At 40.1% G+C, this 26,274-nt stretch overlaps 1 protein-coding gene across 1 annotated transcript in view; it reads left to right on the top strand.

Annotated features, from left to right (window-relative positions):
- Window positions 1-18,345: 18,345 nt before the first annotated feature.
- LOC126471914 (dihydrolipoyllysine-residue succinyltransferase component of 2-oxoglutarate dehydrogenase complex, mitochondrial) overlaps window positions 18,346-26,274 on the top strand; it is a 73,908-nt gene continuing 65,979 nt past the window's right edge. Inside the window, exons 1-2 of the mRNA XM_050099898.1 lie at window positions 18,346-18,503; window positions 22,657-22,748. Coding sequence (XP_049955855.1) covers window positions 18,414-18,503; window positions 22,657-22,748 — 182 coding nt within the window. The 5' untranslated portion in view covers window positions 18,346-18,413. The remainder of the gene's footprint in view (window positions 18,504-22,656; window positions 22,749-26,274) is intronic.

Below are 26,274 nucleotides of genomic sequence, written 5' to 3'. Positions count from 1 at the left end.
ACATTCTCGCCATATTTTGCCTGACAAGAGAAGAACAAAGTCCATAACCTAAAGTGAATCTGCCAATGTTTGGTGTTATGTTAATCTACACTTATCTCATAAGTATATCTTTTCTTGTACTCCAACAAGTTATTTTATGTGCGTGGACAATGTTAAAGCATATGCAGTGTTATGTGCACCCCAAATATTTCAGTGCATAGTGCAGCATATCAAATCAACATACAAGCTGTGTTATTTTAGATGACATTTATCACCACATTTATGGTTAAAAATATGGAAAATGAGTGTTTAATGTTTTGCCAACAATCAGATCGTAGAGATATACCAGTTGCAATAGACAAGAAAAAAGTGTAATGTTTGCCGCAGACTAAACTGTCCTAATCAAAGGTCCAAACTCAAGCTCACCTGACAGTGCTCAGCTTATCAGGCCTACAAATGGTTTGCAGCAAACAATTTATGTCCCACTGACACAAAGACTCATATTATGTGATCGTAAACAAGGAGAAAATGACCTGCTAGCATCAGAAGTAGACATTAATGATTGCACATAGTAATAACAATGTGTGTAAAATTTTTTGGGGATCCAGCTGGATAACAAGTTGATATTGAGTCAACACACAGATAAACTATCAAAAGCTCATTTCATCATGTTTTGCCCTTAGGAGCACCTTTCATTCATTCCCTGCATCTTACAGAACTATCTTCTTGGGTTATGCACCTAAAGTAAATAAAATACTCATTAACAGAACTGAGCATTAAGGATGTTGTGTACAGCAGATAACAACACATCTTAAAGAGGTCTTTTTAAAGATCTTGAAAGTTTCACGTACTTCTGTGTACATTTAATCCTTAATGGCTTTTGTTGCTGACAATAAATATCAGTTTCAACTGAACTTGATCCACACAATCACAATACAAGACACAAAAATAATTTTCATGTGGACTTTACCTCCTTGTCTAGAGTTCAGTATGTAGTTATGTGCTATGGTTTAATGGTAGTGAACAAGCTCCCATCCAACATACAGCAAGGAAGTGGGAATCCAAAGCAGATCAAAAGACAGTTAAAAACATACATCATCTGCCACTCTTTCTACAAATTATCCGACTATCTAGATTTAAAAATTGAAAAGTTCTGTTAACTATATGGCAAGCAGCAGTGTTCATTGTAAACTTCATGTATTGTAAATAGGGCTCTCTATTTGCTAATGTGGTAATTATTTTTTTTGAAAAATGCTAATGCAATCAAATACTTATTAAGCAAAAATAGATCCTCTCACAGACGAAAATGATAAGTACATGAAAATGCGCATTGGATGGAATAAGGAGGATGAAATAAAAGCACTGGCCCAGCTCAAAGTGCAACACAATTCATGCTGATGGGTGTGTGGCACATGGGATGATGTATTGTGAACAGAGTCTCAGGGCTATCAGGTGACCTCCCTTAGTAATTAGCCTCAAACCAATATAGAGTTCCTCTAGTGTGGACCACTATATTTCCAATGTTCATGGGAGTTGAGGTACAAGATACCACAAACACTCAAACAGTGGCTTCCTAGGAACAAGCAGAGGAAGTTAAAAGGCATTGAACCTAGGACCTCCAAGAAGACTAGCTCAAAGTGAAGGGGTGAACAAATCCCTTCTACTTCTAAGACAGGGACTAGAAGAATGAGGAAAAAGCCGAGGCAGGAAATGGGAGTAGACCTACAGTATGACAGTCTCAGTGTTTAGGATGGCAGCAATCCAACAAAGATCCCTTTCAAAAATTTAGGGAGGATGCAAGTCAGGGCCCCAATTTCAAGATGGACTCTCTGGACAATGGTGCTTTAATCTTTGTATGCGGGTGGATGGGAGCAGTGGATTGGCTGAAGGAAATGGTTGCCAGGAAATCTCTATGGGATAATGCGAAGCTGCTGGTTAAGATACCAGTGGAACTATTCAAGGTACCAAAGCTACTCAAGGATGTTCCTTCCAAGACTCTGTTAAAAAAAGGACAGGTTCCAAACCAGAAAACCTCAACAGAGGACTGGAGGATCATTAACTGGAAGGTTGGAACTGATGACCAAAGCCTTGTGGTGGCAGTCAGAGAAAAATTCTTGAAGGCAATGCAAGAGCAAGATCTAAAGCTGTATTTAGGGTTCTTGTAGGTTACTGTCAGGCTGCTAAAGAACATCAGAGGCAACATTGGTGGCAAGTTGGCTGTTGGAAGTGTTGCAGATAAACCTGTAGCACATCATCTTCTGGACATGACCCTGATTAAAGGAGCACATCAGGCCTCAGAGAAACTGAACATAAGTTGATTTATGCCAGGAATCTAAAACCCACAGAAAATGCATTTATATTAAGAATGGATTTTCATTAATGCTGATGATGAACTTCTGTTCCAGGTATTTAGTTTAGAAAGGGAACATGAGGGAATTTCTATTGGCCTCAGCACATGTTCCTTACAAGGATGGTGCTCTTTCATCCCAGGAAGTGAGGAAACTGGAAAACAGCTGCTTGCAGCTGAATGAACAACTGATGGTTGGCTATGATGCCATTTCCCATAACCTGGTGAGGTGAAGCAGCTACACCAACTGCAGAGATGTGTTTCTGCTTCAGTACCTGTTGGAGAGCAACCTAGAGATCTTGAAAAACGATAAGGAACCTGCCTTCATGAATATAAGAAGGGAAGAATAATTGATATAATCTTTGGGTCCATCTTAATGGATAGTTTTGTCAAACAGTGGCATGTGCAATGGAACCAGCCTTACCTAACCACATGTATATTAATATTGGGGTAGAAATGGATGTTAAACAGACCATAGGCTATAGGACTCCTAAAAGAGCAGACTGAAATACATGCAGCAGAGATCTAAAGTCATACTTATCTGATGTTAAAACTCTGACTAGAAATCCAGCAGACTTAGAGGAAATGGCAGATGAAATAACATCCGCCATCATGACCTCACACTTAGAAAACTGTACAGTCACCAAGAAGTGCATAAACAGGAATGTACCTTGGCAGAATAACAATCATGAATTGCAAAGAAAGCAGGTGAGAAGACTTTAACGCTGCAAGAAGTAAAGGAGAATGGGCAACATTTTGTGAGGCCCTTGCTAAATACAGTCTTGTTGTATGGCAAAAGAAACAATCATCCTGGAAGGTATTCTGTGAGGAGGTAGAAGGTACAGACACCACAGATAGACTTCAGAAAATCTTCAAAAGAACACCAACAAATGCAGAAGGGACATTAAGGAAGAAGGATGATGAGTATACTAAGTCAGAGCATAAAACACTGAATGTGCTCCTCATTACTCATTTCCCCCAAATGCACCCTGGCAGGTGGTTCAGATCAAGATTCAGCCCCTGTGAGATATTGGTTTATGGGTAACCACAGGGAGAACTGTGAATCTGATAAAGGATGTGTTGATTTCAAGAAATTCTTGTGGGCAGTTTCAACTGTTCAAGTCACGAGGTCCAAATGGAATATTTCTAGCTTTGCTGCAAATAGCAGGAGAGGTATTAATCAGATGCCCATCAGACTGTTTAGAGACATGCAGGAGTCATTACTAATGCTTGGAAGACTGTGAAGTTTGTTTTCATTTTGAAGCCATGGCAAATTGATCATGACCAGCTAGTTTGCCCATCTGTCTTCTAAAGAAATTACAAAAATCTAGTTGATGTGCATGGTAGGGAAATGAGGTTAACTGAGGTCCCTCTACATGAAAACCATCAAGCATATCAACCACAAAAACACCACTTCAGCAACTTCTGGGGAATGTAGTAAAAGCACTATGCTTTCAGAAAACTGCTTTCTGCAACTTCCAGGACACTGGGGGGTTTGAATCCATTATTAGAATTGCAGAAGAGCGTGGCATTAAGGCCATTATATGTAGGCAGATTAAGTCCAAGCTGAGGAGATGAAAGATGTGAAAATAGCGATCAGCACCACTGCACTGTCTGCAAGGGGTTTTAAGACCATTATACACTCCTGGAAATGGAAAAAAGAACACATTGACACCGGTGTGTCAGACCCACCATACTTGCTCCGGACACTGCGAGAGGGCTGTACATGCAATGATCACACGCACGGCACAGCGGACACACCAGGAACCGCGGTGTTGGCCGTCGAATGGCGCTAGCTGCGCAGCATTTGTGCACCGCCGCCGTCAGTGTCAGCCAGTTTGCCGCGGCATACGGAGCTCCATCGCAGTCTTTAACACTGGTAGCATGCCGCGACAGCGTGGACGTGAACCGTATGTGCAGTTGACGGACTTCGAGCGAGGGTGTATAGTGGGCATGCGGGAGGCCGGGTGGACGTACCGCCGAATTGCTCAACACGTGGGGCGTGAGGTCTCCACAGTACATCGATGTTGTCGCCAGTGGTCGGCGGAAGGTGCACGTGCCCGTCGACCTGGGACCGGACCGCAGCGACGCACGGATGCACGCCAAGACCGTAGGATCCTACGCAGTGCCGTAGGGGACCGCACCGCCACTTCCCAGCAAATTAGGGACACTGTTGCTCCTGGGGTATCGGCGAGGACCATTCGCAACCGTCTCCATGAAGCTGGGCTACGGTCCCGCACACCGCTAGACCGTCTTCCGCTCATGCCCCAACATCGTGCAGCCCGCCTCCAGTGGTGTCGCGACAGGCGTGAATGGAGGGACGAATGGAGACGTGTCGTCTTCAGCGATGAGAGTCGCTTCTGCCTTGGTGCCAATGATGGTCGTATGCGTGTTTGGCGCCGTGCAGGTGAGCGCCACAATCAGGACTGCATACGACCGAGGCACACAGGGCCAACACCCGGCATCATGGTGTGGGGAGCGATCTCCTACACTGGCCGTACACCACTGGTGATCGTCGAGGGGACACTGAATAGTGCACGGTACATCCAAACTGTCATCGAACCCATCGTTCTACCATTCCTAGACCGGCAAGGGAACTTGCTGTTCCAACAGGACAATGCACGTCCGCATGTGTCCCGTGCCACCCAACGTGCTCTAGAAGGTGTAAGTCAACAACCCTAGCCAGCAAGATCTCCGGATCTGTCCCCCATTGAGCATGTTTGGGACTGGATGAAGCGTCGTCTCACGCGGTCTGCACGTCCAGCACGAACGCTGGTCCAACTGAGGTGCCAGGTGGAAATGGCATGGCAAGCCGTTCCACAGGACTACATCCAGCATCTCTACGATCGTCTCCATGGGAGAATAGCAGCCTGCATTGCTGCGAAAGGTGGATATACACTGTACTAGTGCCGACATTGTGCATGCTCTGTTGCCTGTGTCTATGTGCCTGTGGTTCTGTCAGTGTGATCATGTGATGTATCTGACCCCAGGAATGTGTCAATAAAGTTTCCCCTTCCTGGGACAATGAATTCATGGTGTTCTTATTTCAATTTCCAGGAGTGTATGTAGGCAGATGATGTCTACACTGAACAGATGAAAGATGTGAAAATAGCAATCAGCACCACTGCAGGGTGTCTGCAATGGTGTGTGTGTGTGGGGGGGGGGGGGGGGGGGGAGGGGGGGGAGGTTGATCCTGCTGAGGCAGAGAATTGATGATTCAGCTAAATTAGGAGATATATGCTAAAGGTTACTTTTACCAAGGACATAGAGGTAATTTAGTCATAATAATACTTGGAAAATTAATTGTGAGAACTGTGGTGATGCACTACAGCACATGCATACCCCCACCCATCTGCTTCAGAAAACGACAACAGCAGATGACATGCACATTGGCCACAAGCAAAGTGGGCCTTAGAGGTGGAATCTCTCTCCAGCATGCACTGATTTGCTTCAGCTTTGGGGTTTCCATGGAGAGAAACATGCATTGGAAAGGGCTCCCTGACCAGCACTTCCTGCACTGATGTTGAACGACTGACATGCTCACCCAAGCAAGGTAGCGTTTTATAGTGAGTGTATTGTACTGTGTAAACTTGAAGAAGGGACTTGCCATGTGGTGCAGTAATGATATTCTGGACATGGGCAGGTGCACCGCATGTTGCCTGATTACCATAGAATACCACATGCCTGCTCGCAAGTTGTGTTTTCCTCGTATTTGCTTGGGTATAAATCATTGTGTATAATTTTTGATGTTTATGATTTGTTACTGTCTGCTCACTGAAACCTTCAGTTCAGTAAGGCTACTGCACTCTGTAGGAATTATTTTCTGTGTGTCTATTCTTATTGCTACAAAATTTTAAAGCGATAATGTTCCCCTGGTTAATTTTCATGTAATTGTGTTCTGTTCCAATACAGTAACCAAAAAGTCAAAAGCACATTCCATACGCTGTTTATTTCTTTCCCACTAATGCCCATATGTACTAGTGTACCATAGGCACCTTATGTGTGCAAGGTTAGTGAGGAAAGCATTTCCCACAGTTGTGACCTTTGACTGAATTGCTCCCACTTGAGTGTGTAAGTCGGCCATCGAGATCAAGGTGGACTAAGCAAAGATGACGGTGCCTCATCCAACACTGCTGATCCGAGTGGCAACACTTGGGACCCAACGGCACAGGCTGCTTTGACATTTGCTCTGCTGACCAACCTGACAGAGCCACTGATGATATCAGTCTCCCCCCCCCCCCCCCCCTCCTTTGGACCTGGCACCCCCAGCACAGAGGGCCCATCACCACCATCACAAGATCGGCGTATGACCCTGCAACTATGCATGGCATGGCCTACAAGCACAGGGCGCCCACAGTGGATGCCCACAGCACCAACAAAGGGCAGCATGCAGTATACCGGCTGTGCAGGGCACACTGTGCATCACGTGTCACCTATCACCTGCCCATGTGCCAGCACACTACTGCTTCTCTTCCCACACTCTGCTCCAACCAGTTCTAGGCGCTTCAGTCCGGAACCGCACTGCTGCTATGGTCGCAGGTTCGAATCCTGCATCGGGCATGGATGTGTGTGATGTCCTTAGGTTAGTTAGGTTTAAGTAGTTCTGAGTCTAGGGGACTGATGACCTCAGATGTTAAGTGCTATAGTGCTCAAGGCCATTTGAATCTCCCCCAACACCATGCCATACCCCACCATGCCAGCAAACTGAAGTTTGATCAATATGCATGCTGTTGACTTGACTACTGCCATGACATACGCGAGCCTCACTGATGCTACACTGCAGCCTGCCATGGGGACCACAATGCGTGTAATCGCTGCTTCCGCCTTTGCCACCGAAGTCAACACTGCCACCCCCACCAGCACCACACCACTGCCCAGCATAGGAGCCGCAGCCAACAATGCCGCCACTTCTGCTGTTGTCGGCATCTACCCACCCCATTGTCCTCTTCTCATAGGGGGGAAGCTATGTGGTGATGCACTATGGTGCATGCATGCCCCCGCCACCCATCTGCTTCAGTAGATGACTACAGAAAACGACATGAGGACCAGCTGCGAGCAAAGTGGGCTCAAATAGTGGAATCTCATCCCCCATGTGCTGTGCATGGCCTTGCTGCAGCTCTGAGTTTTTCCAGAGAGAAACATGCATCAGCAAAAGCTTCCTGACCAGCGCTTCCTGCACTGATGTCGAATGATTGGCTTGCTCACCCAAGCAAGGAAGTGTTTTATAGTGAGTGTATTGTGCTATATGAAATTGAAGATTTGAATTGCCACAAGATGCAGTAATGGTATTCTGGACATGCACAGGTGCAGAGAAGATGATGCCAGTGAGTCTGCACCTCATGTTTCATCTGAACAATGATTGCTGGCTTCTGCAAACCTTACTGAGTGCTAGTGGCAGAGTGGTAAAATTTTGTTTATAAGGACCAATTTGATATTTATGTTTTCATGCCGCCCCTGGCAGTTTCATGGGGTCAGTAGGCTACCTCTGTGTCATGGAATTCTTAGTAACAGTTCTTTGCTCTGTAGGAATTATTTCCCCTGTATTCATTCTCATTGTTATGTAATTGTATTGAGCTAGTGTTTTGCTCATTAATTTTTATGTAATTGTGTTCTGTTCCAATAAAGAAACTGAAAAATAGAAAGCATTCTCTGTGTCCTGTTCATTTTTCCTACAAAGGCCCATATGTAAATAGTGCACCACAGCAGCTTATGTGTGCAAGATTAGTATGGAACACATTTCCCACAGTACCATTAGAACATTGGAACAGTGTGCTCCAAACATCATGCAAAACTGATGTGAAAAACAGGATCTAAGAATTAGTACCAGGAAAACTGTTGTAGTGCCATTCACAAAGAAACAGATCCAGGACATGTACTGGGCCCTTAAGCGTTCTGACGAAACACTACAAGTAGAAAGGGTAGTGAAGTACCTGGGGTTACCCATGGATGTGAAACTAATATGGACCCCTCACATAAAGCAGAAGGTGGATTTAAGTGCATTAGGAGGACCTGTGGAAAAACCTAGGGCCTTAGTCCCAAGGGCATGCACGTGATGTAGATCTCTGTAATAAGACCTATGACAATATATGGGGCTATGGTATGCTGGAATAAAGTACAACAGAAGATGGTTGCTAAGGAGCCCTGGAAGGTGCAGAGATCGGTCTGCTTATCCATAGCAGGGGGAATTAGTAGCACACCCACTGCTGGGATGGAGACCATGCTGGTCATGCCCCCATTACATCTTTGGGTTACAGTGGAGGCACTGACAGGGCACAGAGGTTAAAAACTGGATATCTTTAGGATATCCTGAATCCATTACTAATATAATGAATGTTGTAAAAACAGTAATGGCCAGGAAAAAGCTGGCTGACCAAACAGTAACTTCCAGCTACTGCAATAAACCTTTCAAAGTGACAGTAGGAAGTTGGGTGCAGCGTAAGAAAGAACCACAATATTATTCAGGGGATATAGTGTGGTTTACTTATGGATTGAAAGCACACAAAGGTGCTGGAGCTGTGGTGTATAGGGTACAGTATAGCACAGGGAGCGCAGTCTCTCTACAGAAGCTCGCTACAGTATTCCAGGCATAGATATTTGGTATTAGAGTATTCACAGAGGAGAATCTGCATAGTTGTTCACTCATTTATACAGCCAAGCATCTCTGAAATCTCTATCAGTCCCTGCAATATGATCAAAGATCTTTGTTGAGTGCCATGGAACTATTGTGAGGCTAGGAAAAGCAACAGCGGAAACCTGCTGTAGATCCCTAGTCACTTAGGTATTAGTGGTAACAAACAAACTGATAAGCTAGCCAGGGCAGGGCTAATGAATCCATTTGTTGAATCAGAACCTGTCCTATCACTACGGCAACAGTGAAATCTAAACTACAAGAGATATTTCATAAACTATGCACAGGTTGGTATTACTGTGGATTGTTTGATGCAACAACAATGAAAATTATGTCAGATGTTGTTGGGAGCTCAAGGAAGAAGCATGTGTTTTTGTTTTTTCGCTGTGTACCCTAACATAAAATTGGTGAGTTTTAGAAAAGGTCGTGCAGGGGTCTCGGGTACTGTCACTGTTGAAGGCCACAAGTTGTACTTCAAGATCGAAATCTTATGTAGCGAAAACCTGACAGAAATCCACAATGCATTAAGTGAATTCTATGGTGAGTTTAGAGTGGAGTGTAAAACAGTTTCACATTGTATTAATCATTTTCATACTGGTCGTATGAGCATAGACAATAATCGAAGACCTGGAAGGCCAAAAATGTCAACGGATGAATGAAGTGTGAAACTTGTGGCAGAGGCTCTTCAAGATCACAGTACAACTTGTGAGGAACTCTCTGAAGCCAGGGAAATCTCCCACCATCATTGTTCCATATTCTGACAGATGATTTGAAGAAGAGAAAAATTTCTGTAAGTGGGTCTCATACTGTTTGACTGCTGAAGAGAAGCAGAAATTCTTGGACACTGCAGCCTTGCTCAAACAATGATTTGACAGTGAAGGTCAAAGATTCTTGTGTTGAATTGTCGCTATTGATGAAACATGACTCAGAGACTTTGACCGGAGTTGAAATCACAGTCCAGTGAATGGAAAGCTTCATATTCTCCACATCCAAAAAAATTTTGGCATGCTCAATCAAAGCACATGTAAATTATGATTTTTGCTTGTGATCACCAGAGAATCATCATGACACATAGACTTCCATTTCAAAAAAGTGTCACCACAGCGTATTATGGTAACTTTATGCTAAACCTGTACAGAAAAATGCCTCATGTGCTTGAGGCTGGGCCACTCATTCTCCACAACAATGTCCGTCCAGATATTGGCAATGGACTGATGACCTCAGCAATTAAGTCCCATAGTGCTCAGAGCCACTGGCAATGCTGTAGCCCAAAAGCTGTGCAAATATGGATTGGAAGTGTTGCTGTATCCTCTCTACAGCCCACACATGAGTCCACCAGACTTTGAGTTACTCCCAAAGATGAAAAAACATATGTGTGGACACCATTATCCTCCTCTGAAAGAGCTTTCCACCATCGTTACCTGAGTCATTTGACAGAAATGGTCTCCTGGTTGGAATAATAGAGCTTCAGAGATGTTGGAATTCAACCATAGAGAAGCAGGGAGATGATACTGAAAGACTCTCAAGAGATACTGAAAAAATAAAATAAACATGTAAATAAAAAATTAGTATGCATTATTTGTGAAATGTTCCTCATATATAGTGTATCAGGAGGCAGCACATACAACATTAGACTAAAACCAAAAGCAAAAACATGGTAAGCTAATGATGTCAGAACCATGTTTAAACAAAGTTCTGTAAACCTGGGCTTGAACAAAAGGCAGAGTAAACTAATGGAAAGTTTAATAACTGACCATGGGAACTTCAAGAAACATCTGTGCACAATGATAATAGAGAAAGATGTCCCTATGTACTGACTGTGCGGTACAGGGGATGAAACTGTGCCACATGTAATCTTTTAAATCAAAGCTCTGAAGACTAAAAGACATGAAATATTTGGGTCACTAACTCCTGAAGAAACTCTGGTTAACACGGACCTATTATTCCGTAAGTGTGCTGGTTGTCTTTGGAAGATGATGGGAAGAGACGCTGCACAATAAACTTAGTTATGGTGTGGGCAACAAGGGGCTACAACCACTGCTGTTTTGTCTCTCTGGTTAAATCAAATCAAGCTACCAAAAGGAGATGAACAGCAGCTGTTTAATGTAACTTTTATCAGAATATCACCTTTTTTTAATTTACTTGTTGTAATTTTGCTGGTGTAAGTGTGAATAGCATTAAGCAGTACAGCAATAGTCTGCTGTTAATGTAGTGTATAGATTAAGTTTCTGTGATTTGCTTGTCATTTGTTCGTATATTCTACCTTGCCTCATGCCACGTCCCTGGAAGTTCTCCATCATGGGAGCTATGCAATATTAATGAATGAATGGATGAATGAAGGATGGAGAAGGAAATTAGCCATATCCTCTTCCAAGGAATCATCCCAGCAGTTGTCTCAAATGATTTAAGGAAACAATGGAAAAACATCAAGTCTGAATGACTGGAAGGCGATTTGACTCAAGCTTCTTCCAAATGTGAGTCATTGTGTCACATCAATTGGCATGTACGGCTAAAACAAATTACTGCTTTAATTTATGTTCATGCCAGTTCCAAGATATTGTGCTATTTCTGAAAAAACTATTAGTTACCTTCATATGATTGCCAGCTCTGACAACTTAGCCTATTATCTTTATGGTAACTAGCAATCTATCTTTTACCACATCATTGAAATTCCTGTCTGGAGTTTCCACTGTTTGATTCTGTCGAATGACTTTTCTTCCATCCTACAATACTATCATGTTTTCCTTTGTTACTATTGTCTATAGCATTACTCTTCTCAGTGCTGCCAGAGTTGGTGGTCATGCATCCGTGAGATGTGCTTGCTTGTGTGAATGAATGGTGTATGTTTCTCTTTGAAGGCTGAGGCTAAGAGCATGTTATTTTTGTGTTAAGAAGCATTTTACCTTTCCCTACATTGCTGATATTCTTATCTGGAGTTTTCACTGTTTCATTAGTTATATTGTTCTTTAAATGTTTTTCCAGTCAGTATTTTCTGTTTCGTTAGTAGGGAGGGAGTTGTGAAACTTCACATATTTAACATAAAGATCATTTCATTTCAGTTCAGTTAGTAGGGAAGTGTGAAACTTCATATCTTTAAGATAAAGATCATTTCATTTCCATGTCCATCTTCTGCTAATCATATGAAAATCTCTTTTGTGTCTAGTATTATGCCTGTGAATTTGAATGTTGTTACTAATAATTTCTGGGTCTTTGTCCACTGGTTCTGTTTTTCATCTCTTTATTTTAATTAAGGATAATCTTACCATAGCTGAAACTTCCTCACTGATTAAAATTGTGTGCTGGACGAGGACTGAAATGTGGAATATTGTCTTTTGTATGCAATATTCTTAGCTATAACTTTCAGTCATTTACTTCTCGTGCATTTTTTCCAAAAGAGCATCAATACATTAAGAGAAGTAAGAGACATAAAGATGTAAGTAAAATTATCTGTAGTTACAATACAGAGAGGCAGGATGTGCCAGGAGGCATATCTATGCTGGAGACAAGTCCCCACTTCTGAAATTCTAAAGCTGTGGTTGCCAGAGAAATTTTACAAATATATCAAGAGGTGAAGCAAGACAGCTTACCTTCTCACACCAGAATACTGAGTTATAGTATTAACTGTCTGTGTAAATGCATTGTTACTCAAAGAGCTGAAGTCAGAAAACTAGTAGCTTCATGATGACAAGTGCTAAAATGCAAAATCAAACCTGAGTTAAATGTTGGATCTTGCTAAGATGAACTGAGTACTGTAGTGATAGGGCTAGGGTGGTATATAGGTGTATAGTGCTTATTACATGAGTATATACGTAAAAGGATAGAATCACACCATAAAGAAAGATGATCAGTCATGGGAACATCACAGGACCTTCCAAATTGCAGCTACGCCACAGATCATCTGAACAAAGTTAGGAGTTAATTGTGAAGGATATATAGACCTACCTCATTACTATTCTCACAACCCTTGGTCTGACAAACAAAATGAGCATACCTGTGCCAAAAGCATTTGTTTGAGGAGAAGACCAATTGAATAGTTGTAAGGTGAACTTCTCTGTCATTTAATTGCATCTAATTAGGCAGTAAAACAAAAAGAAATTAGTTTTTACAAAGGAATTAGCTACTTACAGACAAGAGTTAGAGATACTGCTCAATCACATGGCTATTTTTTCTGCACAGGCCACCCTTCCAGTAGTATTCTCATTGCACAGATATTATCACAATCTGCCAATAACTGTGCATGTTTTCTAACATAGAAAGTGAAACATACTGTGTCCATGGCTGGAATGACTTGAGTATATAAAGAAGTTGGATATACATGTTAGACATAGAACACATGATACTTACCTGAAATGGATGCATTTTATAGATAAGTTATGATCATCATCATCATCATCAAACCGGCGATCAAGGACCCTGTAGATCATGTGCCGACCTCACAATGCTCCTCCATAGATGGCGATCTTGTGCACTTGGGATCCAGTTGTCATGGACTCCTAGCTGGCAGCTCCTCCTCCCATCGCTTCCTGGGTCTTCCAATTGGACGGGTATCATCAGATCTTCCCATAAGTATGACTATTGCCCGAGAGGTGTCTGGTCTCTTAGCAACGTGGCCTGCCAAACTTATTCTCCACACTTTCAGTTTCTGAACGATGTTTGGTTGCCTCATCAGCTCATACAATTCTTGGCTTTTTCTACATCTCAACAAGCTCCCTTCCTGGACAGGTCCAAAGAACCTTCTTATAATTTTTCTTTCGAAGACCAACAAGTCTTCTTCATCCTTCTTTGTTGTGCTTAGGGTTTCTGTCCCATACAACAATACTGGCACTATCACAGCATTGTATGCTTTAAGTTTGGTCTTCATTGACAGATTCTTGGATGACATTATCTGCTTTAGACTAAAGTAAGTTTTAGACCTGTTCGCAATACGTTGGTTTATTTCCCATTTTAAATTGTTTTGCCTGTTGAACCATGTACCGATGTAATTACAATTTTCCACTTTAGCAAATTTCCATATCCCTACCTGTAATGGGATGTCACTAGGGGCTTCTCTTGATACCTCCATTACCTCAGTCTTTCCCGCATTAATCCGTAACCCAACTTTACTTGGATTTTGGGCTAGATCCTCTACAGTTTCTGCCATCTTTTCCTCTGATTCTGCTAGAACTGCGATATCGTCTGCATAACCCAATAAATCTGTCCTACCATTTAGCATCACCCCTTTGTTTTCTCTTTTCATTTCTCGGATTGCTTTCTCTAGGACCAGATTAAATAACAGTGGTGAAATAACATCACCTTGTTTCACACCCATTCTAGTATGGAATTCCTCGGACAGCTCCCCTTGGTATTTGACTTTGGCTATTGTCTCCGCTGTGCACATCTTGACCATATTTATTAACTTCATTGGTATACCAAACTCTCTCAGGATGTTGTATATACTTAATCTGTGGATACTGTCATAAGCATTTGGGGAGTCCATGAATGTCACCAGAAACCAATGGTTGAATTCACAGCACTTTTCCCATATTTGCCACATCGTGAAAATTTGATCAATGGTCAATAGTTCTTCCTGGAAGCCTGCCTGGTACTCTCCTACAATATCTTTTGCAAATGGCTCAATTTTTTCAGGTATTATTGAAGATAGAACTTTATAAGGTACACTTAAGAGAGAAATGCCTCTGAAATTGTTACAATTCCTATTAATTCCAGAATGAGTTTGGAAGGTAGGAGATGAGGTACAGGCAGAATTGAAGCTGTGAGGACGGGTCGTGAGTCGTGCTTGGGTAACTCAGTAGGTAGAGCACTTGCCCACGAAAGGCAAATGCCCCGAGTTCGAGTCTCAGTCCGATGTACAGTTTTAATCTTCCAGGACATTTCAATTCTTATTACTGTTCCTTTTTTGCAGTGGGGTGATGACAGCCAATTTTCACTCTTCTGGGATTTCCTCTTTTTCCCATATTTCTTTTATGAGATTGTATAGTTCTTCCTGAAGTGTTTCTCCTCCTGCCTTCGACATCTCTGCCATTATCCTATCCTCTCCTGGTGCCTTTTATTCTTTGGTTTCCTCATTGCTCTTTCTACATCTTTTTGAGTCAGTTGAATGTATGCGGCTTCTCCTTCACCCTCTGTTTTATTCTCAAGTGGAAAGACACTCTCTGCATCTTCAGCATTTAATAGCGCTTCAAAATATTCTCTCCACCTATTCAGAATGTTTTTCTTGTCTGTTAACATATTTCCATCCTTATCATTAATAACTAAAACTTCGTTTCTGTGACCATTCCTCACAAGTTTCAACATCTGAAACATTTTCCTGCTGTCTGATATCATATTTCCCTTTTCTATTTCAACGATCATATTGTTCATCAACTTTCTTTTTTCTGTTCTCGGAATCCTAGTTGTTTCTCTTCTTACAGTCTTGAGTGCTACCTGTTGTACCACACACTGTCTGTCCCTTGCTCTCTTCCTGGCCTTCACAGCTTGTTCACATGTCTCATTCACCCATTTCTTCTTCATTGTTAGCTTTTTCTCTCCTAGAATTTCTTGAGCTGCTTCAGTTACAGAGGTCCTTAGTTCTTCCCATTGCCTTTTAACATTTATTTCATCAGTGTGGTCTGATGCCAATACTTCAGACTTTTTATGAATGTTATACTGCTGGCATATCTCTGGATCCTTAAGCTTCTCAATATCAAACTGTCTCTTGGCCACGTTGTTCTTTTTCATTTTGTAGCACAGCTGTAACCATAATTTGGCTATGACTAGGAAGTGGTCTGTGACCACATCTGCTTGTCCCACTTTGACATAGATACTAGCAACAGCATTTTCAGTGTTCTGTTGTAGTTTGTGAGGATTATTTGAGTACACCTCATCCTTCAGTTTACCCCACAGGTCAAAATCGCAGAGAGATCATGTGATCAAAGAGCACAGGAGATTGTACTGCCTCTGCTGACTTTTCTCTCCTCAAAGAACTTCTCACACTCTCATGGCAAGATTGCCAAGATGGTACGTGCTGTTGCTCCATCTTGTCGAAAATATCCATGCAGTCATTCATCTTCCATGAGTTTATCAGCATATGGATTAAATAGTTTCTGGGCATTCCACTCAGCATTAACAGTTCAGTAAAAGAATCATATTACAATGTGTACAACAGGCATTGTGCTCCAAAAACTTGTCTTGAGATTATGCTGTGCTTCTTCCTGATGTGTAATGGTGCATGTTCTGAGTTCACATGCCCTGATATGCTCAACTAGGCCTCATCTGAAGAAACAAAAACCTGAGGGTTCAAAAGTCCTAATTTTACTTCACTTGCAAATCATTGGCAGATCGCAACACATTGAAATCACAGTTTCCAAAATTTTCTGTGATGAGTAGTTCTCCTTCATTAACAAAGGTCAATTCTGCATGTTTTAGAAATCTTTTTGAGGCTGGTTTTATTTTGCCCACTCTGTATGTGGTATGTCAGAGACTGAGAGAGAATGAGATATAAATGAAACTAAAAATAAATAAAAAAATAAAATAAAAAAAGGGGGTAATTTTCACACACTTCAGTCAAGACTGCATTTATTTAAATGTACTTAAAGAGAGAGACGAGCAATCCTATAGACAGGACAGAGAACTGATAATAAGATCAATACCAGACAAAATGGAGAAAGACAGGGGTCTAACCATTTTCTGGGGGAGATGCTGCAAAAATTAGGACTTTGAAACAGTGATATTAAAGCTAAATATGTAATTAGGACATAGGTACTGATGGCCTTTCTGTGAAATCATGTCACAACTGCTGCTATATTGCATACACTTTACCATTCTGCTAATTTTACTTCACATTTCTTCTGAGTACTGAATAATGTTTGACTATAGGGGCTCATCTGTATTTTTTAATCATACCAGGCTATGGCTGATGAAATTTTTACTGACTTTTTACGCTATTTGTATACCAAACTGTGAAGATTTAACCAAGTTCAGCATTTAAACATATAACACACCAATTCTTGTTTAAGAATTGAATATTTCATTAGTAGGCCCTACTGATGCATATTATACATTATAGCTTTGCATATTTATTGTGTAAATGGGTTTCATTGGATTAACAGATACTGTACAGCTCTTTTACTATTATTGCTTTGTTTGGGCTTCTGTGAAAATCTTTTTCTTTTTAAAACATGCTTAATTACCCATAAGCCATTGACATTTTGACAGCCCGGTACAAAGAAAATAATCTTTCATGCGGTAGGCTACTTTTCATTTCCATGTTCTCGTTTGAAGAGAAGACTATTCTGGGTTTTAAAGCTTTTCTTTCCTTTGATTTTTTCTGACATTTAAGACGAAATACGAAAGGACCTCAGATATGAGTACAATGTGCTAGTCCATATACAGTATGTACGGACAGGAGCCGGATGTATCGCGGTGGGTGCCCTACCTCTGAAGAATGCGTCATCGCTAAGTTACGTCATTGTGGAACCTTGAACTACTACATTGCAGTGTGTCACGATCGCGGTGGGAGTTTAAACCGCGAAATCGAATCGCAGGAAGCACTATTCCTTACGAATTACAAACATGACAAACTTCTCGTGTAGCTGTTCAGCATACACATCTTTCCGTACTTTGAACGCCAGCGAGGAATAGCGATTTAATCCACAATCTAATATTTGCTGTGATTTCGCAGCCACACTGCGATAAACATGTTATATAAGTTGTACGATAGTTGCTACGCTTTTAACTTTAGCGAATAAGGGACGCTTATTAAAATTACCCGTACCACACTAGTACCATTCTGAAATGCTATTGGTTTTGTTCAATTCTCTGTTTGGCTCTTATACTGGTTGGGCGAAAGTGTAATGGGCAATACTGTATTTTTGTAATGGGCAATACTGTATTCCATTTACCTTAGTACAGATTAACATTCCAATTGTCACTGTTTTCGTTTGCTATACGTTCGTGTAGCACGCGAAACACAATTTTCGCCCAAATACAGCTCCACCCATGATACAATTTGAAGATTAATTTCAGATTTCCTACAACCAACATTCTTAATATTTCATTCGGTAGCAGTTGACACTGGGCACACATTTACCATCAACGTCAACAAATATGCCTCACTGCCATGTTCATACATTATTGGATCAGCATGTCAATTCGCATTGCAGATTGTCAAAAATAATTCGTTTATTAACTAATTCTTCAGGATTCTATAAGGTGCATATTCTTGTATCTTGTTCATTCTGAACTGTACTGTTCATTCTGGGAGAGTTAGTGAAATCAATTAATACCGATTCTGTTGAAGGAAGTGGCATATGATTTGAACAGCTTCTCCCCCCCTTCGTCCCCACACCGATATAAATTGCAAAATACTCTCGTACAAGTGTACCAGCGAATATTGCTTTTGAGGTGTGGCATTACCGCTAGACAAAGATAAAAGAGCGACTGCACTCAGTGGCCGACTACCGAGGGAGAAGCGTGTTGGTGATGGCAGGGATGTTATTTTTCACATCGCGGAATTTACCGCGAAGCGTTAGCAGATTGACACAAAAAGTTTTGGAGAATGAATGGTCTCAGGTGATTATTTCAATTTATTTATAGATTGTTGGTGCCGTAACATGTGTAAGTTTTCTGGTGCTACTTAAAATTAGATTCACAGTGCAGACCATTACGGTTACAACTCTCCCATTTTTCTCTTTTATTTTCGTTAAGTAATCACATGTGAGTAGGAAAGCACAGGTCTCAGAATTTGTGAAAATCCGTGAGAAAGATAACATAATAAATGGCTTTAGAGTATACATCCCGCTTATGGATGAAAGTTCGCATGTTCTCATCCAGCTCACTTGAAGGACGCCGACGAATGCCCTACTTGCAAAAGCTACATAAATAAATGAATGTCACGATCCAACAGCAATTTAATTCATAATCAACAAAATATGAATGCATTTATATTTTTAATTTTTTTGAAAGTGATACTCTTAAAAAGCGGAATTTGTAAGTCGAGATACCCACCTGGTACATTAATTGCAATTTGTAAACAGTAAAGCATGGATGCATGGCAAAATAATTTTACTAGAACATCGAGAGCAAAATCATTTGAAATTGACCATATATGTTAGCTGTTCAATGGACATTTTAACAAGCAGTGTTCTGTTACACTGGCTGAATATTTTTGATGTAGCTACCATATCACTGAGAATTGAATAGATTGTACTCTTTCTTCTTATTTGGGAGAAATCATTTTGTAGGATTAACTTTTTTGTTGCTTTCGATAGGTGTCCCCATCTTTCTTGCTTTCCCCTCCTGAGAAATTACCTTTGAACACCACTGTTGCCTGTACATGTGTAGCTGTTTTGGTAACCATCAAAAAGTTTCATAAACTGCACGAATAATCAAAGATTCCAAAAAAAAAAAAAAAAAAAAACAGATTTTAAGTCAAATACTTAATTCATAGCTCTGATAAAATATGCATTTAGTACATTTGACTGTTGGGAGGGGGCTCAATATCAGTTGGGTTTAAACATTTGTTATTAATACGGTACTAATTATTTTTGTGGTCTTATGCATCTCAGCTCTATGTTAACAGTACTGTCTCCATGATGCTCTGACGATGATATATCATACAGCTCCCGTTTTTAGTTGTGCTAATCTATGTATTTGCATATTTGTGCCACAATACTGAGTTTGAGGGTAATGTAGATAAGCCCTCAGTACATTCTTATTTATGTCCATTTGTACTGTTCTCTGATTAGAAGCGTGATGGAGCCTAAGATAACAACTTAAAAATTTTTACTCATTTGTGTCCTTAAAAAGTGGACTACACATCATTCATCTAATTTTATATGTGGGGATTATTCACTAAGACATGAATGATAAGTGAGACATATGCAGACTTAAATATGAATGAGTGTATACATTTGAGTGAAGGTCTACCCTGTTTGTTATTACCACTTTTGTATTTGCAAGACTTTTCCATAAACCGCAAAATTTTCACTTCTATTTTTCATCTTCTTTTTCTGTTCTGCTTAATGTCTTTTGTATGAAAATTGTTATTTGATCTGCAAACATAATTTTTTGGTTACAGTTACACGGTGGACGTCTGTCCCTCCTCCCTATTTTGTGATGTACGTACATAATATGTATCAAATCACACATCCATTATCTGATATAAGGTTTCTGTATTCACCTTGCAGTTTTAGATTTTATGGTGAAAAGTGTGTTAAATATAGAAAACCAGTGTTAAGTATGGTGTGAACACAAACCTTAGGCTATGTTACAGATCAGTCTGCTACCCCAGCTGTTATTTGGCATTTGCAGTCACTGACTTTGCAACTCGCAACCAAATTATTGCCTTCCAATCTTACCCAGACCTTGGACTATCCTACAGGTTAATGTGTCTCCACAATGAAGATTTTTTTTCAGGGGGGGGGGGGGGGCGGTGTCAATATAACACTCTAGCCAACTTCTTGGTCCTTGGTCTTGTAACAGCAGTTGTGAATAACTTGAGAGTACTGACCCTGTCATTTATCCATCCCTCCGTTAAAGAAAATTTTATGTGTTGAAAATCAGTGGATACCATAAATATATGCACCATCAACTCTGAATTTTTATACAGACAAATCCTCTTTTCAACAATGTTTTTGTTTTTATTGTTGCTCCAAATGATTTGATCTTTGTTGAACTTGTTTTTGTGATAAGACATCGGACCCATATTAGGGAGGTGGCAGTACAAGCCATCCAGATTTAAGTCAAAACTTGTGACTGTTTTTTGAAAGGTATGGCTGATTTTCTTCCTCTGTACAAACTTGTGCTCAATTGTCAATAAGTTGTTGAATCCTAATCTTCATTCCTTCTTTGTTGAACCATACTGGATCTCGTGTTGTACTTTACTTCTGTCTGTGGACCTTTATTATTTTAAAAAGATGGATGTTAGAGTATTTAGTCTGTAATTTACTGGATTCTTTTATAGATTTCTCTGTAATAACTATTTCTTTTTCTAGGACTGCTGAATAATTCATTTCGTCCGTTGCTAAATGTATTAATACTGTTCTATTACAGTGTCATTGTCCTAGTTCGAACATAATGTCAAAACTGTTTGTCATTAATATTTGCTGTAGAGAAGGTATGTTTTTCCACTGTAGGAACAACTTCAGCAGAGCTGATGCACCCAAGTCAAAAGCCCATTTGAATCTGTGCTAGATATTTTTTCACATTTCCTTCATCAGGAGAATGGAAGGATAGAAATTTGCAGAAGCCAGATGTAAAGGAAATTTTTAGCCATTCTCATGATCAGAACAGACTGAAGTTACAGGAAAATATCTGAAAATAAAGGAACAGTTGGGTGAAAAACAAAAAATGACATTTACATTCAGCTGTTATTTCAAAATCCTTTACTATACTGTTTCTGACTGCTGAATTTTAAGTGACTTTTTCAGTACTGTTTCCTTCCAAAATATGTGCTCCCTCTTCGTAACTTTCCTTATCCTCCTCTACAGCAATTTTTTTCCTTTGAAAATACCAACTAGAGTTTAAATAATATTTAGAATGAGTGTATCAATCATCCCTTCCATTGTTTTTCCTGTTTTGATTTCATTTTATAAATCTACTGCATCTGTGTGAGTTTATATTCATATACATTTGTACCTAACAAGCAATCATATGGTGTCTGATTGGGGCAGGGGGCATATAATAAAGAAATGGGTTAGTTCTTATTCTTGGTTTGATTGATTAATGGTTATTTATTCTTTTCATTCTGTTTGGTGACTGAACCTCGGGATTGTGATTACTTACCTCTTTTGGAATGAGCTTGAGCATGTCTAATTACATTCATACTCTTTAGTTTTTGTTACTGACATAATCAAAGATAGTCACATACTAAAATTTGTCAATGACACTAGATTTGTTGCCAAAGGAAACAATTCTATCCAGGCAGTCCTCAGATTACATATGCTTTTTGAAACAACGAAGGAACATTGATCACAAATAAGACAAAAAATAAGTGCTGAAAAACTCAGCATATGGTATGCAGCCTCAGTACAACACATTCTTGAAGCATTTAGAAATAGTAAAGTGCTGGGTGTTGTAACAGATCAGAAACTATTATGGAACAGACACACTGGGTATATACACAAGAAATTGTCATTTATATATCTAAAAACAAAGATGATGTGACTTACCAAATGAAAGTGCTGGTAGGTCGACAGACACACAAACAAACACAAACATACACACAAAATTCAAGCTTTCGCAACAAACTGTTGCCTCATCAGGAAAGAGGGAAGGAGAGGGAAAGACGAAAGGATGTGGATTTTAAGGGAGAGGGTAAGGAGTCATTCCAGTCCCGGGAGCGGAAAGACTTACCTTAGGGGGAAAAGAGGACGGGTACACACTCGCACACACACGCATATCCATCCACACATATCTGTATATGTAAAGACCAGAGGAAGCCTGTATGTTTGTAGTAGTGAATTTCAATTGGCTTATTATGACCTATGTAGGGGGTGACATCTCGGGGATTATCAGGTTATCATTTCACAAGGTTGACTTGCATTTTATTTCTCTGATTATCGTGGATTCCCGTCCCTCTGTTCCTATCCCTCCTGTGTCCCCCTATTTTTTTCTATTTTCCGTGTGATTCAGCTTTGCCCTGTTACTCATCGTTCTCTTTAAATTATGTATGAAGTAGCACATTTGAAACTTGATCCTATTGTTCTTTTTCTTTTTTTTTCAGATGACATTCAAAACAAGATCATATCACGGATGCAGATCATGCTCAAGCCACACCTTAGTAAGACGACTTACATCTGCACAAGCAGTAAAACGGTAGTTTTATTTTCTTTCTCTTTATTAATGTATTATAAGCTAATGACATTTCCCCAAAGAAAAACAAGAAAACTTATTGGATGAGGTTTCAGTACTGATTGTAATTCAAAACAAAAATTGTGCTCTGCGGATCTCTTCTGTGAGCACCTTGTAATATATGAAATCAATTAAGAAGACAAATACTGGACCATAATCTGCTACACACAGCATTTGTAAGTGCAGGTTATTGTGATTTGCATTACCCTGAGAATGTTCTGCTTTAGGTATTTAGTAGGATGGTAATTTACTTGTACATGTTATTTTTACAGTGATACAGGATTTGTCACCTTTAGTATGAGGAAAAAATGTCTCATCTAAAGATATACAGATGTGTTTAATTAGTATGCGATAGTTGATTGGTCATGTGTTCTTCAAGGAACCATTGGGGATTTTTCCTGGAATTATTTAGGAAGACCTTAATCAGGATTATCCAGCAGAGCATCCATTCTTCCAAGTCTGAGCCCTGTGTCTTAACAACCTCATTCAGTTTATGCCTAGTGTGAAACATTTTCACATACTTAGAACATATTAGCATGATAACAAGAAAAGTAACAGTACACTGTTCATTGTGTATACACTAATTATTTGCAGCTATTTACAGATACATGTGATGTATTTTATGCTATACTATGTTCTTTCTGTACTCGCATCAGTTATAATATTATGCCATAGATCTGTACAGCCGAAAATGCTTCTGATAGGGAAACATCACTTTTAATATGTTTTACTGGTTTTGCAAGCTGTTGCTTATATGAATCCTTTAATTCATGCATTCTATATGCTTTGGTCTTAAATTATTTATTTATACTTTGTTGTAGATATTTCACCTCTCCTCCCAGGTGTGACATAATTCAGCCCATTTAATTTTGTAGTTGTAAACCAGTTTTTCATAGAACCACAGAAGATCGCATGTACGTTATTTCAAGTGTGACAATTATAACTAATTCCCTTCCCCCCCCCCCCCCTCCCCCCATCTCTCATAATATCTATAATTTTAATTTTTTAAATTTTTCAGTTGTCATAGGTGCAATCATAGTGTATGGTTTTGTGGCATAGTTATACCTATTTATGTAAGAGCTTTCTTTGGTTCATGGAGAAATAAAAAAGAAAGTTGTGACATGTAACATAAGTAAAAAGGCAACAAGTTACGTAAGGTAGCACAATTGCCAGTGTATCATTAGCATTAAAAACTGCACTGGTTTTGACATGATTGGTTTTTTTTTTTTTTGATGGTGCTTGAAACTGATTCTGAGGGTTAAGGCATTTCAATTACATAAGACAATATGGGATGGTTTCCATATAATATTGATGGAATTGATGTATGGGTTTCCAAGATTGTGCCTCTCAAATTGTTTGAATTTCCTGTATGTGCAAGCATTTTTCTCATTGGCAGAAATAGCAATGCATTAGAGCCACCTGTTGCTCATAACTGAATGTTATATGCCTCAGCTGGTATATGTCGACTTCGTAAATTCTTACAAAAATGATATTTATGAACTTTTACTGATGCTAGTAATTTGTAAATTGTAAGTTGTCAAAATAAGAAAAAAACCAGCCCCAACCAGCGTTCTTACAATGTATTAATTTTGGCCACTCAAAAGATTTGTTATATGTCGTTTTGTAAAGAAATACCATTTTGTAAAATGCTGTTAAGTCATTTCCATATTTACTGATAAAATTGTTTTACACGACGTAATGATGAAAATAGTAGTTGGAAGCAAGACAAAAAACAGTGTGTGTCATTTATGCAGTGCTGCCTAGTAGTTTAGTGCACTTGGTTTCCAAAATTTTCTCGTAGTAGCAGTTTGCACTGGTCTTGTGGTTGAGAATGTTGTCTTTGTACATGTATCTAATGAAAAAAATGTACATGAATGACATAACACTTCTAAGTTATAAAGCCATATTCTTGTCGTTGTACTGTGTCTCTTACCAGTGGTATATTTTCATATCTTCTGATGCCGGTTTTGTGTTTTATTTTAAAGCCTTTGAAAATGATGGAATGTCAAAATGTGTAAGGTGTTTTTGGAAACAAAGTGTGGTCAAGACATAAGAAAAGTTATTAAAGTGCATCCAAATGGCCACTTCGTCTCAACATTTTCATGCAAATTGCAGTTCCATTCATACAATACACTATTGATCAAATGAGTGTTACACTCAATAAGAAAAATATTCAGCTGTTGGTATTTTGAACTTGTTCTTTGAAAAACGACTAAAAGAATCAGTTTATTAATATCTTGACAGAGGCATTCTTAACTGAAGAAAATGCCTTCTGTGTCCAAAAAGATGATTGCTGCAGTCTTGCTATACAGAGTATACCCATCCACTAAAGTAATGCTGTCGATCTTCTGCTTCTGCTTGAAGGCAGCTCAGCAGGTGTTTAGACTGTTGTCTTTCATTCTACTTTTCCCATTTCTTGCTCTGTGAAAAGGTTAGAAAAATGTTCTCTAGAGCACATCAAATAAGAAAAGAATTGAAAATCATAGTGCCCGAAACAAGGTGCTAAGGTGCTCCTCACTTATGTTGGAAAAGGTGTTCTCTGTTTAACGCAACTTTCTAAATCCTCATTCAGCCAGTGTGTATCTGATGACTTTGGGTTTGGACTTCTGAGGGGGTACAGTCTATAATTTATAGAGGGAAAGGGGGGGGGGGGGGGAGAGGGTGGTGGAGACGTGAGGGGGGAGTGAACGAGTGAGTGCATGATTTTGACAAGGAAGGAGTGGTGTGGACAATGACCAAAGACAAAACAGGAAAGGTAAGGTGAGGTATTAATAAACGATTTAACGGAGGGTTAGGTCAGGGGGATTGTTAGAATGCAGGATATGTTGCAGAGATAATCCCCACCTGCATAGTTCAGAGAAACTTGTGCTGGAAAGGGGTATCCAGATGACATGCATACTGAAGCAGCTGTTAGGCAGTTGTGTTCTAGTGTGTAGCATGGTCAGCAACTGGATGATAAAATTTGTGGTTTGCCACAGTTTGGTGGTGGCCTGTGACTACTCTGTAGTGGCAATCGGTGGGTGAGTGTTTAGGACAGGTTGTTCAAAAAGGAATGGCCCATGGGGTGCAGGATTGCTACCACCAAACTGTAGAAAATTGCAGACTTGACAGTTGCCAAATATGCTGCACACACCACCACCTATGACTTCACTAAGCATGTAATATGGATACTCCCATGTTGTGTGTTTCTCTTATAGGTGGGAATTCTCTCTCCAGCACAAGCTACAGTTCCCGTGGCCTAATCCTCTACTAACTTGTTTACCACTGCCTCACTTAACCTTTTCCCATTTGTCTTCTGTCATTGTTCCCTGTCCAGATTGTGTGCTGCACTTTGCCTTCGCACACTCTAACTCCTCTCCCAATCTCCCCTCTCGCCCTCCTCCTCACTCCCCACTACCCCTCCCCCCTCTCACCCCTCCCTTCCTTTCTTTCCTGCTGCATGCCCCTCTTCCTTCTCACCCTCTCTCTTCCACCTCTCCACCTATCTCTT

This window comes from Schistocerca serialis, chromosome 1 (genome assembly GCF_023864345.2).
Source record: "Schistocerca serialis cubense isolate TAMUIC-IGC-003099 chromosome 1, iqSchSeri2.2, whole genome shotgun sequence".
Taxonomy (NCBI): domain Eukaryota; kingdom Metazoa; phylum Arthropoda; class Insecta; order Orthoptera; family Acrididae; genus Schistocerca; species Schistocerca serialis.
Note: the sequence above shows the minus strand (reverse complement) of the source record. Positions and strands in the feature narration are given on the sequence as shown.